Below are 26,704 nucleotides of genomic sequence, written 5' to 3'. Positions count from 1 at the left end.
GAAACATGGCGGCCACGTCAAAAATAACAATAGGTTACCAGTGGTGGGTGTTCGTTGAAGGTTAAAATTTCATAAAAAATAAAGTAAATCATCATCTAAAATTCGTAATAAAAACATATGTATGTATTGAAACATATGTACGTAATATGAGCAACTTAATAAAACATTTACCGTACACAAATTCTTCATTTTAAATACATTTCATGTTTTTATTTTAAATACTCAATGCATAACAATACCCCAAAGATACGTCGATGATCAAAATCTCTGGTGTCAGTTTGGCTTCACTTTTGGTCAAGGATTACTCGTCCTCTCTCTTTCCTTGTCTAAGGTATTTACAATGATACAAACCAAAGACGTATGACGTAGATATATTAATATTATGTGACACATGACAGAAGCTCGAAACAAATGACAATCGATGAAAAGCCCTATTGACTTATATCCAATTTCTGGTTTGTCCGCCTTTAGAAAGGTGAAATTTCTAGGACAAGACGATGCCCTTCCATTTACCGACTCTTTCACTCAATCTGTTGTTCAATAAGTGGGGGGTTGCTTATACCAGCAATCACTGGGACGTCAGAGCCTCGTTTGTTATCTAGCAGGATGTACCGGATGATCCGAATCGAGAGCATCTCACGGGCAGATGAAGTTAACATTTTAATAGGAAAGGCTATCACTATCCCTTATACAGGGTGTTTCATTGGGAAACGGAAATACTTTAATTGTGAATAGAGGTCACCGAGGTGGTTCTAGATATACTATATTGTTTGCCCTACCGACTTTTATAACCGAGTTACAGGGTGTTTTATCGATTTTGCCAATTTCTTTCCTAAGCCATAACTTTAGAACCACCCTGCATATTTTTTTGATATTTGGTACACATGTGTCTCATCCAAAACCCAAACGACCGAAATACTAATCACAAGAAAAATCCAGGTCCGGATTAACAAAAATTATAAAGTAATTGTGACCTTAAAACAACACCCTGTATATTGAAATTCTGAAAATCTGTTTGCATATTTAAAAAGAGCACAAAAACTAAGTCTAATGGTTCGCTTCAATTTTTCGGCCAGACAATTTTATGACTTTAATTTTAAAATTATATTGAATTTTTTAAGAACTCTGACATTAAAAAGAAGGTATTATTAACTTTTAATTATAAATTATTAAAGCTATTGAATAAATACTTATTTTAAAATTGATTAATACCTATTTACCACATTGGAACGACCCAATTATGAATCACAAGAAAACTCCATGTCCGGATTAACAAAAAAAAAAAAAAATAAAATAAATTGTGATCTTGACACAAAACCCTGTACATATATTGAAATATTCAAAATTTGTTTGCACATTTGAAAAGACCACAAAAATCTGAGTTTATCGGTTTGCTTTAATTTTTCGTGAAGGAAATTTAATGACTTTAATTTTGAAATGAAATATATTGATAATTTTAAGAACACTGAAATTAAAAAGCAGATTTTTAAAGCACTTTAACAATAAATTATTAAAGTTATTAAATAAATACCCATTTTAAAAATAATCAATACTTATTTACGACATTCGAATGACCCACTTACAAATCACAACAAACATCCAGGTCCGGATTAACAAAACAATATAAAGTAATTGTATCCTTGAAACAACACCCTGTATATTGAAATTTTCAAAATCCGTTTGCACATAGGTAGGAAAAGAGCACAAAAACTAAGTTTATTCGTTAGCTTCAATTTTTGGCCAGACAATTTAATGAATTAAATTTTGAAATTATCTCGAAATTTTTAAGAACTCTGGGAACTCATAATAAAAATTTCGATATTTATTCAAAAGTAATGTCATTAAATTGCCTGCACAAAAAATTAAAGCGGGACATTCAACTTAGTTTTTCGTACTCTCTTCAGGTGTGCAAACGTATTTTAAAAATATCAATATACAGGGTGTTTTTTTAAGGTCAGAATTACTTTGTATTTTGTTGTTAATACGGACCTGGATTTTTCTTGTGATTAGTAAGTAAGTAAGTCCTTCTAATGCTGTAAATAATAACTGATTATTTTTAAAATAAGTATTTATTCATTAACTTGAATGATTTATTAATAAAAGTGCTTTAAAAACCTGCTTATTAATTTCAGGGTTCTTAAAAATTTGAATATATTTAATTTCAAAATTAAAGTTAATAAATTTTTGCACAAAAAATCAAAGTAAATCTATAAACTCGTATTTTTGTGGTCTTTTCAATTGCGCAAACAATTTTTGAAAATGTCAATATACAGGGCGTTGTTTCAAGGTCAAAATTACTTTATGTTTTTTTGTTAATCCGGACCTGGATTTTCCTTGTGATTAATAATTGGGTCTTTCCAATGTGGTAAATAAATATTGATTAATCTTAAAATGAGTATTTATTCAATAAATTTAATAATTTATAATTAAAAGTTAATAATACCTGCTTTTTAATGTGGAGTTCTTAAAAAAATTCAATATAATTTCAAAATTAAAGTCAAAAAATTGTCTGGCCGAAAAATCAAAGCGACCTATTAGACTTAGTTTTTTGTGCTCTTCTCAAATATGCAAACAGATTTTCAAAATTTCAATATTCAGGGTGTTGTTTTAAGGTCACAATTATTTTATAATTTTTTGTTAATACGGACCTGCATTTTTCTTGTGATTAGTAAGTCCGTCGTTTGGGTTTTGGATGAGACACATGTGTACCAAATATTAAAAAAATATACAGGGTGGTTCTAAAGTTATGGCTTAGGAAAGAAATGAGCAAAATCGATAAAACACCCTGTACCTAGGATATAAAAGTCGGTAGGGCAAAAAATTTAGTATATCTAGAACCGCCTTGGTGACCTCTATGCGCCATTAAAGTATTTCCGTTTCCCAATGAAACACCCTGTATCCATTACAGTTCTTATACTGTCACAAAGTCACCTCTTCGGGATTAGTTTCGTGAGAAAACACAATAGTGTTTATTATTATACACAAAGGGAAATTATGCTAAATAGTAATTAATTACTTACTGAATTAATTTGGCGATAAAGACAGCAGGGATCATGTTCCAATGCTCCTGATCCAGCAGCGCTATTCGGTTGAAGCTGTAAATTTCAAAGTTTAATGTTAACATAAGAACTGCTCTAATTCATAAATGTAAGTGATACGGGTTGAAAAAAGTAAAATAAAATCATTCAAGCAAAAACACAACACATTTTGACTACTCACATGTTCACCATCAGTTCTTCGATTAGGTTCCATCTAAGCAAAAAAGTAAAGATACAGTGTTAGATGTGACATTTTAAATATGTTAGGTAGTCGTTTTCCACTACAACTAATTAGACTTTCAAATAATATTCTGAATTTCTTGCTATGCTTAGCGTAAATAGTACCCAACGGCCTTATAGTCCGTGGCGAAGAATCAAACATAGAAAAAACAATTACTGTATAAGCAGTGAGTAGTAAAACAAAATGACGGATATATGAAAAACAAAGAATGTTGAGAATTTTGGTGGTTCGATGAATAACCTAAGAGCGAACACTGAAGAAATGGTGAAATAATGTTCAAGATCTATTAGTCCAAGAGACAGCGCTGAAAAATCTCTTTGAATTTACTAAAGCTAGATTTTTCACAGTTGATTACTGTGATTGTGTAGAGAAACATACTGCGGTCGGTCAAGCGAAACGTAGAACAGGGGTTACTGAGAGGGTATCAAAGTTGCTTTCCTATGAAGGTAATTAAATCCATTTACTAAAGCTAAAAATCAGTACACACATTCTAAATTAAATATAAATAAAAGATATTATAGTCGGTCAGCTGTATGACGGGACAGAGCCGGTCGGTCGGCCCCAGTGAATGTACAGGGTTATTCACTATATTTTGACCCCCTTGTAAACTGCTTTATTTACAGAATTAGAAAAAATGTAAAATACAAAAGTTATTTAATTCTTAAATTATGATTGTTTGACATATATATCGTACTAGTGACGTCATCCATTTGGGCGTGATGACGTAATCGACTATTTTTTTTAATAGGAATAGGGGTCGAGTGCTAGCTCATTTGAAAGGTTATTCAATTACCTATTCAGTAATATAAACATTAACATGATTAATTATACAGGGTGTCCAAACAATTTTTTTTAATTAAATTAATTGTTTAATTAATAATTCAAAAAAAATTTGGACACCCTGTATAAATAATGATCTTAATGTTTATAGTACTGTATAGAGAATTGAATAACCTTTCAAATGAGCTAGCAAACGACCCCTATTCTCATTTTAAAAAATAGTCGATTACGTCATCACGCCCAGATGGATGACGTCACCAGTACGATATATATGTCAAAAAATCATAATTAAAAAATCGAATAACTTTTTTATTTTACATTTTTTTCTAATTCTGTAAATAAAGCAGTTTACAGGGGGGTCAAAATATAGTGAATAACCCTGTACATTCATTGGGGCCGACTGCCGGCTCTGCCCCGTCATACAGCTGACCGACTATAATAACTTTTATTTATATTCAATTTAGAATGTGTGTACTGATTTTCAGCCTTAGTAAATGGATATAATTGCCTTCGTAGGAAAGCAACTTTGAAACCCTCTCAGTAACCCCTGTTCTACGTTTCGCTTGACCGACCGCAGTATGTTTCTCTACACAATCACAGTAATCAACTGTGAAAAATTTAGCTTTAGTGAATTCAAAGAGATTTTTCAGCGCTGCCTCTCCGTCTATAAGTCATCCCAATACCTACAAACATTCAAATTTTTATTACAAACCTGATCTTCTATAGTCCTGTGATCAGTTTCTTGCAAATAAGTTCCAAGTATAACTGAGTCATTAGCGAGACAGACAGTCCGCAGTTGAGATGTTGTTGTATTCGCTGGGTTCTCAGTCAAAGTAAATTCCGCGACCAACATTCGCAGAAGATGGGTGTACGAATCTGAAATTAGAATTTTTAGTTTGAACGTTTACATTTTTTCAGTTTGTGAATAGAGATAAACACTTTATATCACATGTGTATATGTAAAAATTACATTGGTATATCATCGTAACTTCTAACTAGTTTGCTGATCTTAAGTATGTAATCGCGTGAATAGAATATCAAAATCTTCAAAAGTACATAAGTCTTACTAACAAGTCTGATTTTGACGTTATATTACTTACTTATTTTATAAGATATTTGAAATCAGAAACAACTGAATCAATTTGCCCAATTAAATCAATTTTAGCACACTGATCAAATACTATAAGCTACAGTAGCTAATAGACCAGGGCGCATCTGTAAAAATATTAGTACATTTGGACGTTGGGATGAGACTCATAATATTTTTTTGCAGAAATTGCTTGAAAATAACTCATATAATAATATTTGAGTTATCCTCCCACTCAAAAAGGCCCGGAACATTGTTTAATCAAAATGTCAAAAAATGAAGGAAAAATTCGATTTTTTTCTTCGTTTTTTGATTATAACTTTGAAAGTATTCATTTCTGAGAAAAGTTGTACTGACATAAAAGTTGTGCAATTAAATTTCCTACAATATAGAATTCGTTAAAAATTTTAAAAATTGTCACCCTTGTTGCAAAATAGGAATAATTGCGAAAAAACGATAAAAAAACAAGTATTCGCATTTTACGTTTTTCAACCATTTATGCTACACTTAGTACCTTCATATTTTACCCAGAAAAACTTTATGATGTAGCAAAATAATACTATAAATTTCATTAAAATCGGTTTAATAGATTTTGCACAATAAATTTTGCAATCCAGCTTTCGCAAAAAAATTCATTTTTTCAAAATCTTGCAGGACTGAATATAAAGCAGACAGCAAGTTTAATTTTTTTTACATATAGAAGAATACCGTACCTTTCATTTGCAATTTGCAAAATTAAAGTCGGTTAACCACTACGGCGTCAGGAATTTTTTTAAATACACATTTTTTTTGGTGCTACGCGCAGACAGCGGATAGTTTGCTCTGATTGGGCATTCCAATGACCTTTGATAATGATTGACAAATTTTAATTTTTAGTACATTTCGATATAAATAAATCAATTTGTTTATTGCAAAATAAAAACACATGATCTGTCCTTTGAAATAACACTTTTTTGGCAAAAACTTTCTTTGTTCATATATTTTAAGTTAGAGAATAAAAGTTTATTATTTTTAAACATATGCAACTGTTTAAACAATATTTCACAAACAATAATCAAATTAGTTTGATTTTTGTGGAATTAAAATACAACAAAATATAGTGTAAGAAAACAATATATTAGATAAAGATTGGAAGAAATTTTGGTGGAAATCAACTTGTGTGAATCGAACACCGCTGTCCTGCGCGTCGCACTAAAAATTAATGTTTATTTTAAAAATTCCTGACGCCGTGGTAGTTAATGGATTTTAATTTTAAAAATTGCAAATGAAAGGTACGGTATTCTTCTATACGTAAAAAAATTTCAACTTGCTATCTGCTTTATTTTCAGTCCTGCAATATTTTGAAAAAATGAATTTTTTTTTGCGAAAGCTGGATTGCAAAATCTATTGCACCGATATTAAAGAAATTTACAGTATTGTTTTACTATATTATATAGTTTTTCTGAGTAAAATATGAAGGTCCTAAGTGTAGCATAAATGGTTGAAAAACGTAAAATGCAAATAGTTGTTTTTTTATGGTTTTTTCGCAATTATTGCTATTTTGCAACAAGGATGACAATTTTTAAAAGTTGTAACCAATCCTATATTGTAGGAAATTTAATTATGCAACTTTTATGTCAGTACAACTTTTCTCGAAGGTGAATACTTTGAAAGTTATAATCAAAAACGAAGAAAAAAATCGAACTTTCCTTCATTTTTTGACATTTTGATTATTTAAACAATGTTCCGGACATTTTTGAGTGGGAGGATAACCCAATTATTATTATCGGAGTTAATTCCAAGAAATTTCTGCAAAAAAATATGAGTCACCTCTCAACGTCCATCTCAAAACAGATGCGTCCTGGACTATAAGTATTTCATGACTATTAATTTTTTTATTTTTATACATTAAAAAATCTTACTTTCATAGCACTGTGGATGAAGAAGCAGTAATGTCTCACATAGTCTAAGTCTAACCATAGCAGCGGGTGCTTTTAGATGTTGTCCGTATGTTTTTAAAATACCGGAAATGCTGAAAAATTAACAAAATTAAAAGTGATACTAAACATATTTTTAACTTACTTAGTAAGCATAGCTAAAGCAGATTCTATCGGAGCTAGTAATCGTCTTGTTGTATCATCAGTAATTAATTCTGGACAATTCTGAAGAAAACTCTGCATTGCTGATAGCGCTCCCGCTCTTCCTTCAAGAGTAACTTGCCAGGTAAAAACATCCCCTCGAGCCTTTTCCGATTCTAACTCCTTTGCAGATCTAGGGAAAGAATTTCTCCATAAGAGTAACATCCTGGGCAACAACCCTTTGACAACTGGAATTCCTAATGTCATTATAGCGCCTATTAGTAACCACCCAGCTTGTGTTCTATTCAGAGAAAGTCTACTATTCTGACTGGCGCTTCGTAATAATTCTTCAGCAGTATTAAATATTATTTTGCCTTTCATATGAGGCACACCGAGAGGTGAAAGCTTAACTCCTCCTAATACAGCAGCTAAAGCTGAACTGTAACCTGCAATAGCTTCGGGTGACGTCCTAAACTGTTCAATGCTATTCACACAACGATCTATCAGCGGTGAAATTTGGCTAGGTACTGCAATACAAATACATCTGAGACACCAAGCAGCAGCTAGTCGAGCAGCTTGACAAGGGTGGATTAAAACACCAATTGTTACATCTATTAGATCTAAAAGAAGAAAAAAGGATGTTTTATAAACTAGATAACCTGAATAGATCACATGCTATGATTTTTTTTTGTGACGGATATTCTTGGGTTGGGGTTGATTTCATGTAATCGAATATCTTTCAGTAAAGTCGTCCCAGGAACGCAACCCATAGATATTGGCAATACATTTTAAAGTCTTCTATGTACTTTAGTATAATATATGTCTGAATTGCCGATATAAATGAGTCAAATTAAATTAAATTATTAGAAGAATTTTTTACTAAGCAACAACATTTTTGTATTAATATTTTGTATTTTGACAACGACATCCGATGTGGACGTCGAAATGTTATTAAAATCATTTTTTAAGTTAAATTGTGGCTTATTTCCAATTTAGAATAGTTGATTATAACATGAATAGATCGCGAGAAAATTCGGAAAAGATTTATCGTGATTATCAACATGAATTCAAAGCAAATCTAATATACACCTTTACATAAAATTCAAATACTTCACAAGCTTTAATAGAAAATACACGCAAAAACATAACATGAGAGAGGTGACAAGGGTGGTAGAGGAAAATAGAAGTCTGAAAGTTCTAAGACACAACATGTCCACAGGAAAAAAGAACATACATAAGTTAAGAAATAAACAAGACGACATTGTGACTGATAAGGAAGAAATAGTGAGAACAGTAGAAGACTTCTACAGACAACTTTATGAAACAAGTGAATCCGATGAAAGACGCCATTTACCAAAAATAGAGAATCAAGGCTCAGAGTTAATGCCGAACATTACTACATATTGGCGAAATTAAAAATGCGCTTCAAAAGATGAAGAACAATAAATCCCCAGGTGAAGACAAAATAATGACTGAAAGCATAAAACTAGGAGGAAATAAACGTTTACTGGCACTTGCAAAATTATTCAATAAATGTCCGTGCGAAGCGATAACACCGACGCAGTGGAACAACGCAGAAATCGTCTTACTCCATAAGAAGGGAGATATCAGCGACCTTAGAAACTACCGACCCATTAGCTTGCTGTCACAAGTATATAAGCTATTCACAAGAGTTATTACCAACAGACTAGGAAGTAAGTTGAATTTCTATCAGCCAAAAGAGCAAGCAGGTTTTAGAGCAGGATATAGCACAAATGATCGTTTACAAGAAATTAAGAATTTAATAGAAAAGAGTGTTGAATATAACAAGCCATTAGTCCTGATATTTGTTGACTACGAAAAAGCTTTTTACACCATAATAAGTCATTAAAAAATGTTAAACGCCTTAACAGAGTGTCGCGTAGATCATCACTATACAGGGTGGTTCATCTTATTCGCCTCGGTCTCTGTACGGAAAACGACTTGATATTTTAAAAAAATTTCTTCACAGGAATATACAGGGCCTTCAATACTACAACCTAAAAATAATGTGAATTATACAGGGTGTTCCAAAAAAGAGTGGTGTATCAAAGTTATATTTTTTCTTATGGAATACCCTACATCTGATGACATTATTGAATTGACCTTAAAAAATAAGCTATACTTTCATAAGGGTTCCCTATACCTAAATACAGGGTGTTTTGATTTATTTCGATTTTTATAAAAATGTAAGGTTTTAGAAAAAAATAAATATCTACGAATCTAAGAAGCAGTAACAAATTCTTTCTTGGATCTTAATAATAGACTATTTAGCATACTTAAACAGATGATTATTGCAACAAAATTTCGTACAGGGTGGTCAAAATATGTGATTGTTCTATTAACAAATTCAAGCTGTAATAACTTACTTATTTTAAATGGAACACCCTGTATCTTACTAGTCTATCGAGTAGAAAATTTACTTAGCTTTCAATTCTTATTAGGGTTTCTTATACCTATCTAGCTTCATTTTTTAAATATTTAAAGATTTTCTAATTTGTAAGCTTTAAAAATTAGAATTAAGTACCTATGTCGTGGTTATGTACAACACATCACCAACACCGGCAATATACTTAAATATCTTAGTCAAGATAGTTTCATTAATAAAATTCACATTTTTATCATTTAATCGCACAGAGTGTTCTTATTTTAAATGACATACTCGATATTCTATTCTTTATAATGGAAGATATTTAAAATCTCTTCTATTCCCATGTTATTCTGTAAATACCCATTTTTACATATTTTTGTACAATAGGCTCGTTTTCGTCAAAGTAGCCATTGCATTTAATTGTTTGTAATTGCGATTTAAAGATTCAAACAAAAAGTGGCATTATTAAATTTACTTAATAACCGTTGGGTTAAGATATGAAAAATACTTATACGGAATGAAATATAATTTAAATATCTTCCAGAATACGGCATCTAATATAGGGTAACCAGTTTAAAATAAACATATTATTCAATTTCACATGTAGGCCAAAATCAACTAAAATAATACAACACTCTGTGTGATTACATGATAACAATGAAAATGAAAATTTTATTATTAATGACAGTATCTTGTCTAAGTATATTGCCGGTGTTGGTGATGTGTACATAAACACGACATAGGTACTTATGTAATTCTAATTTTTAAACCTTACAAATTAGGAAATCTTTAAATATTTAAAAAATGAAGGGAGATAGGTATAGGAAACCCTAATAAGAATTGAAAGCTAAGTAAATTTTCTACTCGATAGACTAGTAAGCTACAGGGTGTTCCATTTAAAATAAGTAAGTTATTACAGCTTGAATTTGTTAATAGAACAATCTAATATTTTGACTACCCTGTAAAAAGATAGGTATAGGAAACCCTAATACAAATTGAAAGCTAAGCAAATTTTCTACGCGATAGACTAGTAAGATACAGGGTGTTCTATTTAAAATAAGTAAGTTATTACAACTTGAATTTGTTAATAGAACAATCTCATATTTTGACCACTCTGTAAGAAATTTTGTCGCAATAAGCATCTGTTTAAGTATGCTGAATAGTCTATTATTAACATCCAAGAAAGAATTTGTTACTGCTTCTTAGATTCGTAGATATTTATTTTTTTCTAAAACCTTACATTTTTATAAAAATCGAAATAAATCAAAACACCCTGTATTTAGGTATAGGGAACCCTTATGAAAGTATAGCTTATTTTTTAAGGTCAATTCAATAATGTCATCAGATATAGGGCATTCCATAAGAAAAAATATAACTTTGATATACCACTCTTTTTTGGAACACCCTGTATAATTCACATTATTTTAGGTTGTAGTATTAAAGGCCCTGTATATTTCTGTGAAGAAATTTTTTTAAAATATCAAGTGGTTTTCCGTGCAGAGACCGAGGCGGATAAGATGAACCACCCTGTATAAACATGATTAAATACATCTATCAAAATGCGACAGCAAGCGTGAAACTGGTAGATAAAAAGACAAACGCATTTAAAATAAAACGGGAACTGCGACAGGGAGACACAATTTCGCCAAAATTGTTTACAACATTATTAGAGCATATGTTTAAGAACGCAAATCTGAGTGAAAAAGGAATTAATATCAAGGGAGAAATACTTATACTAAATTTACAATCAAGATGCAGCAGAAATAAACAAACTAAGACACGTTAAATGCTACTAGGAGCACTCCCAAATCACTCAATTTACAATGTATATAGGTACATTGTAAATCCCAATTCATGATTTCCAAAGTTTATACATTGTAAATTATGATTCGGGAGTGCCCCTAGTAGCATTTAACTTGTCTTGGTTTGTTTATTTCTACTGTATCTTGAATGTAAATTTAGTATAGTCATTTCAGATTCGCTGACGATATTGTTCTTTTTGCTGACAGCATCGATGATGAAGTATCGCAACTGGAAAAACTATACCTAGCCTCAAAAACACCAATCATGACAAATCTTGTGTTAAGCGAAAAGATTTCAGTAAATGGCATGCCTATTGAAGAAACCACCTCTTATAAGTACTTTATGTTTTTTTATTTATTTATTTCTACGGTAGAACCATTTACAAAATACAAAAACAAAAAAAAATAGAATAAGTAAGATCATGTATAAAAAACAATGAATATAAGACAATTAACCAATAAAATTTGTAAAATAACACAGTACATATATCAAATCACAGTTAGAAAATGAAAAATATCACATATTTAACTAATTAAATTCTCAAGTTGCCTCTTGAAGTTATTAATGCCTAGACAGAATGGATCAAGTTTCATGTCATTGCAAAAACTGAGCATTCTCGACAAGGGACAATGACGAGAATACTCAGTTCTATGAAAAGGAATATGAAAGAGTGCAGTGTGTCGAGTTCTATGAATTGTATTGAAGTACACATTATCTAACAACGAGGGACAATTAATATCATTGTTTAGAAGTTTAAATAAAAACAACATATCAGCTCTCAACCTGCGGTTCTTCAGTGTAGCAATGTTAAATTGAGACATTATTCCAGAATAATCTATGACAAAATTTTCAGTATTTCTTATATTAGTATGTGCTTTATAAGCCAAAGATCTTAGAAACTTCCGCTGAACGCTCTCCAATCCATCAATGTAGACTTGATGAAATGGAGACCAAACAACAGAGCAGTATTCAAGTCCTGAGCGCACTAGAGAGCAGTACAGTAATTTGAATACAGAAGGTGAGAGATCATGACCGTTGCGATAAATAAACCCAAGATTGCGAAATCCTGTTTCCTTAATTCTAAGATAATGGCTTCTAAATGTCAATGCACAATCCAATAATACACCCAAATCAATAATCTCAGTAACTGAATTCAAGAGTACATCATTAAGAACATATCTATTAGCTGTTAGATTATTTATACGACCAAATGAAATACAAGAACATTTAGTCGGGTTTAGGCTTAAACCATTTTGTTTCGACCATAAACATATATTATTAACATCATCTTGCAGGAGATCTTTATCTGATATATCCTGTATGTAACGAAATAACTTAAGATCATCAGCAAATAGTAGAAAGTGTGAGTTTTTGATAGCCTTACCAATATCGTTAACGAACAAGTTAAAGAGCAAGGGACCACAATGAGACCCTTGTGGGACACCAGAACAACAATGGAATTCTTTAGAAACATAATTGTTGATACGAACTTGTTGTGTACGACCCATCAAAAAGTTTTTAATCCAATTAACAATGGGTTCACCAAAGCCAGATGCACGAAGTTTATGAACCAACAGGTTATGATTAACCCTGTCAAATGCCTTTGAGAAATCAGTATAAATGCTGTCGACCTGAATCTTATTCTCAAATGCACCCAACAAGTATTGTTGGTAGTTGACAAGGTTTGTTACAGTTGACTTTCCGTTAGAAAAACCATGTTGCTCATCAATAATTATGTTTCGGCAAGCCCAGGTAAGACCCATCGATACCAATTTATCTAGAAGTTTTGGGATTGCTGATTGAATAGTTATACCTCTATAATTATTTACACACTCGCGATTGCCAGATTTATGGATAGGTGTAAGAAAACTATTTTTCCAATAATGTGGAAATATAGATGATGATAATGATAAATTAAAAATTTGTTGTAAAGGGTTACAAAGGGCATGAGATACGCATAGGAAGAGATAATCAAACGTGCGAACTAAGCCGTCGCATAGGACTCACTTACTTGGGTGGCATTCGGTAAGCTGAGCTATGTCCTTAAGTCAGAACTGCCTATGTTTCTCAAAAGAACAGTCTTTGATCAGTGTGTGTTGCCAGTACTTACATATGGTGTAGAAACTTTAACAATAACCAAGAAAGTAAGAAATAAAATTTGTGTTAGCCAAAGAGCTATGGAACGCTCAATAAGAAGGAGAACAGGAGTGACGGATGCCATAGAAAGAATTATGACCCTAAAGTGAAACTGGACTGGACACATAGCTGGAATGTCGGACAACAGATGGACACAGCGAATAATATACTGGAGACCAAGTCAAGAAGCACATCGAAGTAGAGGTATAAAATAGTGATGTAACGAATATTCGTATGTATTCACATTCGCATTCGCGAATATCTGCATGTATTTGCATATTCGCATTCGCAAAATTTGTGCGAATGTTTTGCGAATATGAATATCAGAAAAAACATAATTTGAAAATAACGTTAGATTAATAAAATCAAAATCTATTCTCTTTCTCATCTTTTTTTATTAAAAAAAAGGTAACTTAACCTCGTATAATCAGATTATCAGCCTTCACGTTGTTTTATTATTTGGTATAATGCATGATACAATAAGTCTGAAGATATGACATGGAGCAGGTGGGCGGGGCCTAAGCTACGTCACTCTGTGAGTAGAACAGCATTATGTTCAGTGTTGTCGTATAGTAAACAGTGTTAATTTTTGTGTTTAGGGTGAATTTCACTTATAATTTGTTAAACTTTTATTAAAAATGAGGTGTGCCGTGTTTGGTTGTAATGTCGACAATCAATCACAAGGTTTCGATACGAACATTAAGTTTTTTAGTTTCCCAAAAGACAAAAAAGTGCGATGTGTGTGGAAACAATTATGTAAAAAAAACGCAATTAAACGTCAAAACGTCGGCAATTTAATAAATTGAGTATATTTTTCTGGAATGTTCTCTTACCCGCTATACACAAGAGATTTGTAAATTAGAACACAAATTATGGATTAAATATGATATTTATTTTAATATTTTTTAGAGTTAATACAGATATATTAGTAGACGATCGAGATAACTTAATTACTAGGCTCCAAGAAAAAATCAAATTTTTAGAACAGAGACAAAATACAGTTGGAAAGGTTTTCAGTAATACACAATTAGAAAGATTAGAGGGTACCATCAGTTGAAGATATATTGAACTCGATAGTCATATATTCAGCTTGTCCAAGAGCCTACCAATTGCTTTTAAAACAAGGATATCCATTCCCCGCTGTATCAACACTTAGATCATGGCTGGCAAAGATTAAGATTGCACCTGGCATATTGAAAAAGGTTATTATGTCAAATACATCCTTGAAATTACTATTGGATGACCTTAAGGCGAGATTCTCAATAAAATATCTTCTGACTTATAGATTAACCAAGATATAAATGTATCTGTATATAAATCAAGATGTATTGGAGAAATTTTTTGGCACTATCACGTCAAACGGAGGACTCAACGATCATCCAAATGCTATGGAATTTAGATACCGACTGCGTTCTTACATTCTTGGTAAGAATGAAGGATTGTTGTCCAGCTTTGGAAATAATGAGAGAGAGAGAGAGAGAGAGAGAGAGAGAGAAAATTTATTGTTTCTAAAAATGAGTTTACATTTCTAAAACACGTGGTATAGTACAAACACAGTACAAGATACATTAAATACTAACTATAAAACTTCCATAATAAAAAAATAAAAAAAGCCATCAATTAGCGCAACTGTCCTCAAAAAATTCCTCGATACTATAGTAACACTTAGATAATAAAAACTTCTTGATTGCTCTTCGGAATACAAAAATATTGCTTGAGGATCTTATGTTGAGTGGTAGGTGATTAAACACTTTCTTTCCAGTGTAAATAAATGATTTTTTAATTAGTGTAGAAGAGGGAATTGGAAGTGGAATAACGTAAGTTAGACGAGTGTTATAAAGGGAATCTGTCCGAATATCCTCTTTATGTTTCTTAAAAATTAAGCATGCTAATTCAATGATATATATGCAGGGAAGTGTCAAGATACCATGTTTCCGGAACAGAGGCCTGCATGATGTACCAAACTTGACCCTGCATAAATATCTAAGTGCTCTCTTTTGTAGCATAAAGATTCTACTGAAATGATGAAGAGAACAGCTACCCCAAAAGGCAATACCGTATCTCAAATTAGATTCAATCAGGGCCACATAAACACTTTTTGCAATCTTGAAATCCAAATGGTGTGCAACTGATTTGACAGCAAAGCAACCCGATGATATCTTTTTGCTTAAATATACAGTGTGTTGCTCAAACTTAAGTTTATTGTCAATATAGAGACCTAAAAATTTGTTAACAGTATCAGAACAAATGCCTTCATTACCCAGAGTAATATTGTTTAGATCATTCTTAAAAGAAATTAATTTGGTTTTTGAAAAATTAAATGTCAAATGATTAGCTTTGCACCACTCTAAGATTTTTAGCATATCACTACTAATAATCTTGTTCAGTACCTTAGAGTCCTTGTTTTGCCATAAAATTGTGGTATCGTCTGCAAATATAGTAAACTGGCCATTAATATCGAGGTTAATTATGTCATTAAAATAGATCAAGAAAAAGATAGGACCCAAGACAGAGCCTTGAGGTACGCCACAATTAATAAAGATATTACTAGAATAGCGCTCATTGATTGATACAGACTGGCATCTGTCTTCCAAGTATGAACTGAACCACTTTAGAGTAGTGCCTCTAAAACCATATCTTTCCAGTTTATTTAAAAGTATTTTGTGATTGACACAGTCAAAGGCTTTAGATAGATCACAGAAAACTGCAGCAGCAACGTAATCGTTATTTAAGTCTAAGTATAGCTTTTCCATGAATTCGAAGATGGCATCATATGTACTTTTTAATGACTGGAAACCGAATTGGCAAGAAGAAAGTAAATAGTGTTTTTGTAAGAACGTCATCATTCGGATTTTGACCAATTTTTCTACAATCTTTGAAAGCGATGGTAACAAAGAGATAGGACGATAATTAGCAGGTAAATCGTGGTCACCACCTTTATATAAAGGAATAACCTTAGCACATTTTAAACAATCGCTAAAGTGACCTGTTGAAAAAGATGTGTTAATTGCGTCCGCTAAAATTTTCAGAACATGATCAGGAAGATGGGATAATACTTTAGATGGGATATCATCCATAATGAAGTGGATCCAACACTTGATGTGCTTGTCGAAGAAATAAATTTATGGACCAATTATTTTTCTTCGATTAAGAACAGTTGTGAAGAAACCGATGGTCTACAAGATACTGTAGATAAAGAGTTGACGGAAATTGAATATGACGGATTGGAAAATTTGGCAGGATACATTTGCCACAAATTGAAACAGCCAGAAGCCTCTACCTCTGCGCACCCAAACCGATATACTTGGTGTCTCATTTAAATGTGTGAGGTTTATCAAAACCCTCTCCAGAATTGATGGTGCAAATGGGTGAACTGAAAAAATATTTCAGACCGTCAATTCTGAGAACATCTTAATATGTGAAAATTATCTAAAAACATTACTCGACATGACTGCTTCTGTTTCTTGTCCAGTTAAAACCAAGACGCTGTTTTTTCGTTCGAGAATGTATTTCCATATGAGACAACTAAATAATGATCTTTATAATGGTAGAATTACAAGAAAAAGAAAAATTAAAAAAATAGTGAAATAAATTATTTATAAGTAAATCTGTGTTTTAATTAAAATACCTTTCCCCCCCCCAATTTTTATTAAATAAATTAAATGCCTTGGTGTTTTCTTAATATTAAGCTAAATGTATAGATAAAAAAATATTATATTCATCGTTAGATTTGAATAGCCCTTATATCCATTATATTTGAATATCCATTAGGTGTGATCATAAATATAATTAATGAATAAGAGATTTTGAAGTAATAAAATATAACTCACAGCTTTAACTTTTTTATCATTTAACACATTACAATTTTATTGTTACCTTTATTTAATCGTAATTACATGTATTATAAATACAATATAATATAATGAGACGTATCTTGCCTAATAATAAAAAAAATCATGTGTGTAATTGATTTCTATTATTAGATTATGTTCTCAATAATAATATTTAATCATACTAAACAAACCAGAACTTCTAGAAAATTTCACAACTGATATTAAAAGCTGAAATCCTCAAATCATAATGGCAATGCATTCGAAATTTAAAGGATCTACTCACAACGTGACGTCATGCGCGACCCGAACGAAATTAGGGACGCTACGTGTCGTATCGTGGGTTATTGTATCATGGGTATAATGTAATAAAGCTTGAGATTCAGATTGATTTATACTAAATATCAATTAACTTCTCATTATAAATTTAGAAAACATTTCAAAAATAGAAACAAATTTAAAAAAAAAACTGAACATTCGCATTCGCGAATGTCGTTATTAGATATTAGCATTCGCATTCGTATTCGCGAATGTTCAAAAAACGACATTCGTTACATCACTAGTATAAAACAGATCGACAAAAATTGGATACAAACAGCACAAAACAGAAATGCATGGAAAAGACTGAGGGAGACCTATATCCAGCAGTGGATAGATCCGGGTTGAATGATGATGATGACACGCAATGAAAAAGTTAACACATACGAACCTGATAATTAATAAGATACATAAAATATAAATAATACGTTAAGTGCAGTTCATGCAATAAGAATTATTATTAGATGAATTATAAAAACTTATATACTAATACAGGGTGTCCAGAAACTCTACCGACAAACGAAGACAGGAGATTCCTCAGATAATTTTAAGACATTTTAGCCCAATTTATCTAGTACAAAAATGCTTCCTAAGAGAGCTAGAGCTCTTTGAAGATGGCGTCGTGTAATTCGTTTTTCTTAAATACCTCGAGAACGCTTCCATTTAGAAAAACGAAAATTGGTATGCATATTTATCTTTTAGAGATAAATCGACTCCATCTATTGCGAATTTATTGTACCGGTCATAGGCGTCCGTTTTGGGTAGGGCAACGGTTATTTTATCGCACAACTTTTATCTCTTTAACTTTGAAGCATTGTTGACACTGGATTATTAAATTGTGAAATATTCTGGTACTAAAAGGTACTCTTGATTTAAGTCGGTAGGACACACCATTTTCTGGAAAAATCGATTTGAAAACATTTCGTTTCTTGAATTTACAAAAAAAAGTTTCCAAAAAAACCATTTAGAAAAACGAAAATTGATACGTTTGTTTCTATTCCAGAGATGAATCGATTTCATTAATTGCGAATTTCTAGTACCGGCCATATGCGTCCGTTTTGGGTAGGTCAACGGTTATTTTATCTCATAACTTTTTTGTCTTTAATTTTTAAGGAATTTTGGCTCTAGATTATTAAATTATGAGGTACACACACCGGCAAAATTAGCCGAACACCTTAAAAATGGGACATGATTGATGTCTCGAATTTCCTAAACCTGTTGTCCGATTTGAGTAAGTCTTTAGTATGTTATAGCCTTATTATTTAAGAATATCGGTGTAATAATAATGTTGCTAGACAGGTAAATGTCATTTTATACCGGGTGTAACAATCATACTGTGTTTTTTTCTTAAAGTTCGGAACACCCTGTGGAATATTCTAGCATATATAAAATATTGAAATTAAAACTCAATTATAGCCTTAGGCTTTCTTAACATTTTCTTTTTGGATTCATTCGCTTATGTTGAAAAATAAAAAAGGTATGGGCTTTAACAACTAGCCATGTTTTTCATCAATAAATCCTCATAGTAGGGGAGGAAACTATGCTAAATTTGCAGTTACTCGAGCGTTATGGGGACCTATTGGATTGTGAAGAGTGGGTGCTAAAACCAAAAAAAGTTAAGATAAGTTTTCCATAAAGTGTGGGGTTCTCCATTTTTTAATTTAATTTTCTTTTTCCACCAATCGTTTTTTCCGATTATAGCGCTATCTATCCATAATTGGAAAAAATGTTGCGAATAAAAGTTGCTTATTTTTACGTCAAGAATCCAAATCTGCAATAGAAATTGGGGGCTCCTATTTATGATTTTAAAGTAACCCGCTACCCCACCTCCGTGGGGGGTCGTGTTTGGTGCCATTCGATAGATTTTTGAAAAATATTGAATACGTGTTTTTTGCAGTTTTACGATCTGATGTTCATTTATGATGTCACAATGACGACCTCCCGTGGATTTCAGCTGAACTAGCTTCGAGGGGGGGGTTTTAATGTCAAACGCTGAGCGCACATTCATCTGAATCAAGTATGTAATATTCAGTATTTATTTTTGCATGCTTTTTTTACAAATTTTATATACAACGTCGACGAAAAATGAACATCAGATCAAAAAACGGCAAAATACACTTATTCAATATTTTTGAAAAATCTATCGAATGGCACCAAACACGAACCCCATGCAGGTGGGGGTGAGGGGTTTATTTTAAAATCTTAAATAGGAGCTCCAATTTTTATTGCAGATTTGGATTCTTTACGTAAAAATAAGAAACTTTTATTTGACACATTTTTTCGAATTATGGATAGATCGCGCTATAATCCGAAAAAAACGATTGTTTCAAACCGAAAATTAAATTAAAAAACGAAAAGTCCCCCACTATATGGAAAACTTAACTCAACCTTTTTCTGGTTTTAGCACATACTCTTCACAATCCAATAAGTCCCCATAACGCTCGAGTAACTGCAAATTTAGCATACTTTCCTCCGCCACTATGAGGATTTATTGATGAAAAACATGGATAGTTGTTAACGCACATAACTTTTTTATTATCCCACATAATTAAATTAATCGAAAAGGAAAATGTTAAGAAAGCCTAACTCTACAATCGAGTTTTAATTTTAATATTTTATATATGCTAGAATATTCCACAGGGTGTTCCAAACTTTAAGAAAAAAACACAGTATGATTGGTACACCCGGTATAAAATGATATTTACCTGTCTAGCAACAATATTATCACAACGATATTCTTAAATAATAAGGCTATAACATACTAAAAGAATCACTCAAATCGGACCACTGGTTTAGAAAATTCGAGACATCAAACATGTCATATTTTTAAGGTGTTCGGCTAATTTTGCCGGTGTGTGTATTTTAGTACTAAAAGTTATTCTTGCTTTAAGTTGGTAAAATACACCGTATTTGTTTGAAAATTTTTTCCTTTTTCAAATTCAATAAACGAAAAATTTTCAAATCGATTTTTCTAGAAAACGGTGTGTCCTACCGACTTAAATCAAGAGCACCTTTTGGTACGAGAATACCTCACAATTTAATAATCCCGTATCAAAAATGGTTAAAATTAAAGACAAAAAAGTTATGCGATAAAATAACCGTTGCCCTACCGAACACGGACGCCTATGACCGGTACAATAAATTCGCAATAGATGGAGTCGTTTTATCTCTAAAAGATAAATATGCATATCAATTTTCGATATCAATTATCAAAAACGAATTACACGACGACATTTTCATCTAGCTCCCTTAGTAAACATTTTTAGACTAGATTTAGATGAATTGGGTTAAAATGTCTTAAAATTATCTGAGGTATCTCCTGTCTTCGTTTGTCGGTAGAGTTTCTGGACACTGTATAATAGTCACGGGTTATATAAATAATTAATTATTGTATAAGCATCTACTTACTCAGTGATTGATCAGTTATCAGATCATGTGCGGTTGTTCCCAAACTAGAAATTAATATACCAATTTCTTGAAGAGCACAAACTAATAAATGCTGGCTGAAGAGCGTTTCTTGATTAACATCCTTGGCATTTTCTGGATTAAAATCTATTGAGTTCATTTCCTTAATAATAATTTGTGCAATTTCTTTACATGCTAATGCTTGTGCTCTTTCGCCCAACATTTTGCCAAAAACGCTTCTTAAAATAAAGTTGATACATTTTCTAGAATAAACTGCATCTACATGCGATGAAGCAGCTTTTGGGTTTGCTGCTAAAGATAAAATATGGATCAGGAAACTTTTCATATTTTTTTCTAACCATTTACCACCCAAAATTTGGACAAATGTTACATAGCCCTAAAATAAATTATTCATAGTTATACAGGGTGTTTCATTGGGAAACGGAAATACTTTAATGGTGAATAGAGGTCACCAAGACGGTTCTAGGTATACTAAATTTTTTGACCTACCGACTTTTATATCCGAGTTACAGGGTGTTTTATCGATTTTGCTCATTTCTTTCCTAAGCCATAACTTTAGAACCACTCTGTATATTTTTTTAATATTTGGTACACAAATCTCTCATTCAAAACCCAAACGACCGACATACTAATCACAAGAAAAATCCAGGGCCGGATTAACAAAAAATTATAAAATAATTGTGACCTTAAAACAACACCCTGTATGTATATTGAAATTTTAAAAATCTGTTTGCATATTTGAAAAGGGCACAAAAAGCTAAGTCTAACGGTTCACTTCGATTTTTCGGCCAGACAATTTTTTGACTGTAATTTTGAAATATTGAATTTTTTTCAGAACTCCACATTAAAAAGCAGGTATTATTAACTTTTAATTATAAATTATTAAAGTTATTGAATAAATACTTATTTTAAAATGAATCAATGTCGATTTACCACATTGGAAAGACCCAATTATTAATCACAAGAAAAATCCAGGTCCGGATTACCAAAAAACATTAAGTTATTTTGACCTTGATACAACACCCTGTATATTGACATTTTCAAAAATTGTTTGCACATTTGAAAAGACCACAAAAATCCGAGTTTATTGGTTCACTTTGATTTTTTGTGCAAAAATTTATTAACTTTAATTTTGAAATTAAATATATTCAAATTTTTAAGAACCCTGAAATTAATAAGCAGGTTTTTAAAGCACTTTTATTAATAAATCATTTAAGTTAATGAATAAATACTAATTTTAAAAATAATCAGTTATTATTTACAGCATTAGAAGGACTCACTTACTAATCACAAGAAAAATCCAGGTCCGTATTAACAACAAAATATAAAGTAATTGTGACCGTCAAAAAACACCCTGTATATTGAAATTTTTAAAATACGTTTGCACACCTGAAGAGAGCACGAAAAACTAAGTTTAATGTCCCGCTTTAATTTTTTGTGCAGACAATTTAATGACATTACTTTTGAAATTACATATATCGAAATTTTTATTATGAGTTCCCAGAGTTCTTAAAAATTTCGACATAATTTCAAAATTAAATTCATTAAATTGTCTGACCAAAAAATTGAAGCTAACGATTAAACTTAGTTTTTTGTGCTCTTTTCATACCTATGTGCAAACGGATTTTGAAAATTTCAATATACAGGGTGTTGTTTCAAGGTTACAATTACCTGATATTGTTTTGTTAATCTGGACCTGGATTTTTGTTGTGATTTGTAAGTGGGTCATTCGAATGTCGTAAATAAGTATTGATTATTTTTAAAATGGGTATTTATTTAATAACTTTAATAATTTATTGTTAAAAGTGCTTTAATAATCTGCTTTTTAATTTCAGTGTTCTTAAAAGTATCAATATATTTAATTTCAAAATTAAAGTCATTAAATTTCCTTCACAAAAAATTAAAGCAAACCGATAAACTCAGATTTTTGTGGTCTTTTCAAATGTGCAAACAAATTTTGAAAATTTCAATATACAGGGTGTTGTTTCAAGATCACAATTATTTTATTTTTTTTTTTTTGTTAATCCGGACCAGGATTTTTCTTGTGATTAATAATTGGATCGTTCCAATGTGGTAAATAAGTATTGATTAATTTTAAAATGAGTAAGTATTCAGTAGCTTTAATAATTTATAATTAAAAGTTAATAATACCTGCTTTTTAATGTCAGAGTTCTTAAAAAATTCAATATAATTTAAAAATTAAAGTCATTAAATTGTCTGGCCGAAAAATTGAAGCGAACGATTAGACTTAGTTTTTTGTGCTCTTTTCAAATATGCAAACAGATTTTCAGAATTTCAATATACAGGGTGTTGTTTTAAGATCACAATTACTTTATAATTTTTTGTTAATCCGGACCTGGATTTTTCTTGTGACTAGTATGTCGGTCTTTTGGGTTTTGGATGAGACACATGTGTACCAAATATCAAAAAAATATACAGTGTGGTTCTAAAGTTATGACTTAGGAAAGAAATTGGCAAAATCGATAAAACACCCTGTAACTCGGTTATAAAAGTGGGTAGGGCAAAAAATGTAATACATCTAGAACCGCCTCGGTGACCTCTATTCACAATTAAAGTATTTCCGTTTCCCAATAAAACAACCTGTATAATAACCGATAATATCATGTGACGATGTGAAGTTTTTAGAGCAAAAAGTGAGAAAGCCTTTACTGTCTGACTTGACTAACTTTTTAAAATATTATCTGAAGTAGAGTGGCAGTAAAAACATTCTTTTATTTCAAGGAGCCACTTGGACAGCTCATACATCTTTAAATATCAACCCTTTTACTTTTCCCTGTTCTGGTGTGTTGAGATGAGATTTTAATTGATGATCTTCTAGACATACAAAATAAATTCTGTATTGAGGCACTGCATACTCTACTCTCATTTTGTGAATATATCGTTTTTATAATTTCCAGATATTCTCTTATGAATGAACACATAACATCAGACTGTCTTGTATCTTCCTCTTAATGGCAAAAAATGGAGTTTGCAGACTAGTCTTAACTCAAAATTAAATGCTATTACAACCTGAAAAAATAGCCTGACATTCACCATCATCAATGGAGATTGAGCTCTATAGTAGAGCCTCATTCTTCCCAAGTCTATTTCGCCAGTCAATCCTATTGTCAACTGTTGCCAGTTTACTAATACATTAGTTATTTAGCATTTTTGTCTACAGCATTCTTTCATCTAAGCTTTGGCCTATCTCTATTTCTACATTCTCCAAAGTCTGGCATTACGTGTATCTTTTCTCTGGAAGTTTTGTGTCTAAAGCATCCCAGGACTATACAGCGTGTAACAAAAATACAGGTCATAAATTAAACCACATATTCTGGGACCAAAAATAGTTCGAATGAACCTAACTAACCTTAGTACAAATATGCACACAAAAAAAGTTACAGCCCTTTGAAGTTACAAAATGAAAATCGATTTTTTCGAATATATCGAAAACTATTAGAGATTTTTTGTTGAAAATGGACATGTGGCATTCTTATGGCAAGAACATCTTAAAGAAAAATTATAGTGAAATTTGTGCACCCCATAAAAATTTTATGGGGGTTTTGTTCCCTTAAACCCCCCCAAACTTTTGTGTCCGTTTCAAATAAATTACACAGGTTTACAAAAAAAAAATAAACTGTGGACTATTTGACGAAACCATATGACAAGGGGGTTTTTGGGGTCGCTGATCACGAATCCGGGGTCCGTTGATCTCTATCACATCAGGTTAAGGTCATTTCAAGGTCAAATCAAGATAAATCGACAGTCGCTCTAAAAAAGTATATTAGGGGGTTTTTGGGGTCGCTGATCACGAATTCGCGGTCCGCTGACCTCTCTCACGTCTAGCTCAAGGTCATTTCAAGGTCGAATCAAGATGAATGGACACAACCGCTCTGAAAATGTATATTAGGGGTTTTTTGGGGTCGCTGATCACAAAACTGATTTGACCTTGAAATGACCTTTACTGACGCGGTAGAGCTCAAAGGACCCCAGTTTTGTGATCAGCGACCCCAAAAACCCCCTAATATACTTTTTCAAAGCGATTGTGTTGATTTATCTTGATTTGACCTTGAAATGACCTTGAGCTAGACGTGAGAGAAGGTAGCAGACCCCGGATTCGTGATCAGCGACCCTAAAAACCCCCTAATATACTTTTTCAGAGCGATTATCGATGTATCTTGATTAGACCTTGAAATGACCTTTACCTGATGTGATAGAGATCAGCGGATCCCGGATTCGTGATCAGCGACCCCAAAAACCCCCTTGTCATATGGTTTCGTCAAATAGTCCAGTTTATTTTTTTTTGTAAACCTGTGTTATTATTCTGATGCCATTAGTTCAATTAAGTATTTTTAAAACTTTTTTGCCTCTTGGTATTTTTTCGATAAGGCAGTTTTTATCGAGTTGCGGCTTCTTTTTTAATATGTTTACATAAAAATTTTATGAGGGTTTTGTTCCTTTAAACCCCCCAAATGTTTGTGTACGTTCCAATTAAACTATTACTGCGGTACCATTAGTTAAACACAGTGTTTTTAAAACTTTTTTGCCTCTTTGTATTTTTTTGATAAAGCATCTTTTATCGAGATGTGGCTTCTTTTTTAATATGGTTCAAAATATACCTAAAAATGTAAATCATAAATAAATTTTCATATTATTACCAAGTCTCCATAATCGTACTTTACCATATACAAATATGTGGTGGATTTGACAAATATTCAAATATCTCGATAAAAACTGACTTTTGGAAAAAGTACTAAGAGACAAAAAAAGTTTTTAAAAACTTGTGTTTAACTAAAGGCGCTACAATAATAATTAAATTGAAACGTACACAAAAGTTTGGGGGGGTTTAAAGGAACCAAACCCCCATAAAATTTTTATGGGGTGTCCAAATTTCATTATAATTTTTTCTTAAAATACTACCGCCATAACAATACCACATGTCCATTTTTAATAAAAAATCTCTAATAGTTTTCGATATATTGGAAAAAATCGATTTTCATTTTGTAACTTCAAAGGGCTGTAACTTTTTTTCCGTGCACATTTGTACTAAGGTAAGTTATGTTCAATCGAACTATTTTAGGTCCCAGAATACGGGATTAAATTTATGACCTGTATTTTTGTTACACCCTGTATACAGGGTAGCGAGAATGTATGGAAACACGGTAATTTCTCGGAAACCGCTAAAACGATTTTTATAGATTTTGGTGGATAAGGATCTTTTAATGCGGACGATATTATAGTGGTAATTACATTGTTGTCAAATCTTCAGTTTTTCTGGAAATATAATGAACTTTCTTATTTTAAATGGAACACCCTGTATATTTTTTACGCTTTAAAGTCCCTAAGAAATACTGATTATTTTTATGTTATAATCCCTATCCCTAATTGCCTTAGGTTTAGAGTTATTACTACATTTATTAAAAAAAAAAATTTAAACAAATTATAAAAATTAATTTTTTTGGCCCGAGTACACATTTCTTTTCTTCTTCTTTTGGATCATTGGGAACAAAAAAGTTTTTGTAATTTTCTTCTTTTCGAGTTATAAACAATTTAAAACTGAAAAAAATCGAAAAATGACGACTCTATAGGTTCAAAAACA

General features: G+C 31.6%; 1 protein-coding gene across 2 annotated transcripts in view; it reads right to left on the bottom strand.

Moving 5' to 3' along the window:
* The window catches only part of LOC126893269 (HEAT repeat-containing protein 5B), a 66,568-nt gene that overhangs the window by 28,666 nt on the left and 11,198 nt on the right, over positions 1 to 26,704 (bottom strand). The window contains exons 5-10 of one of the 2 annotated variants that reach the window (XM_050663283.1): positions 21,088 to 21,481; positions 7,208 to 7,823; positions 7,048 to 7,157; positions 4,772 to 4,935; positions 3,220 to 3,252; positions 3,021 to 3,095 (exon numbers count right to left, since the gene is read on the bottom strand). In XM_050663283.1, the coding sequence (XP_050519240.1) occupies positions 3,021 to 3,095; positions 3,220 to 3,252; positions 4,772 to 4,935; positions 7,048 to 7,157; positions 7,208 to 7,823; positions 21,088 to 21,481 (1,392 nt within the window). The remainder of the gene's footprint in view (positions 1 to 3,020; positions 3,096 to 3,219; positions 3,253 to 4,771; positions 4,936 to 7,047; positions 7,158 to 7,207; positions 7,824 to 21,087; positions 21,482 to 26,704) is intronic. The other variant, XM_050663284.1, reaches the window with a different exon arrangement.

The sequence above is a fragment of the Diabrotica virgifera genome, chromosome 10 (genome assembly GCF_917563875.1).
Source record: "Diabrotica virgifera virgifera chromosome 10, PGI_DIABVI_V3a".
Taxonomy (NCBI): domain Eukaryota; kingdom Metazoa; phylum Arthropoda; class Insecta; order Coleoptera; family Chrysomelidae; genus Diabrotica; species Diabrotica virgifera.
Note: the sequence above shows the minus strand (reverse complement) of the source record. Positions and strands in the feature narration are given on the sequence as shown.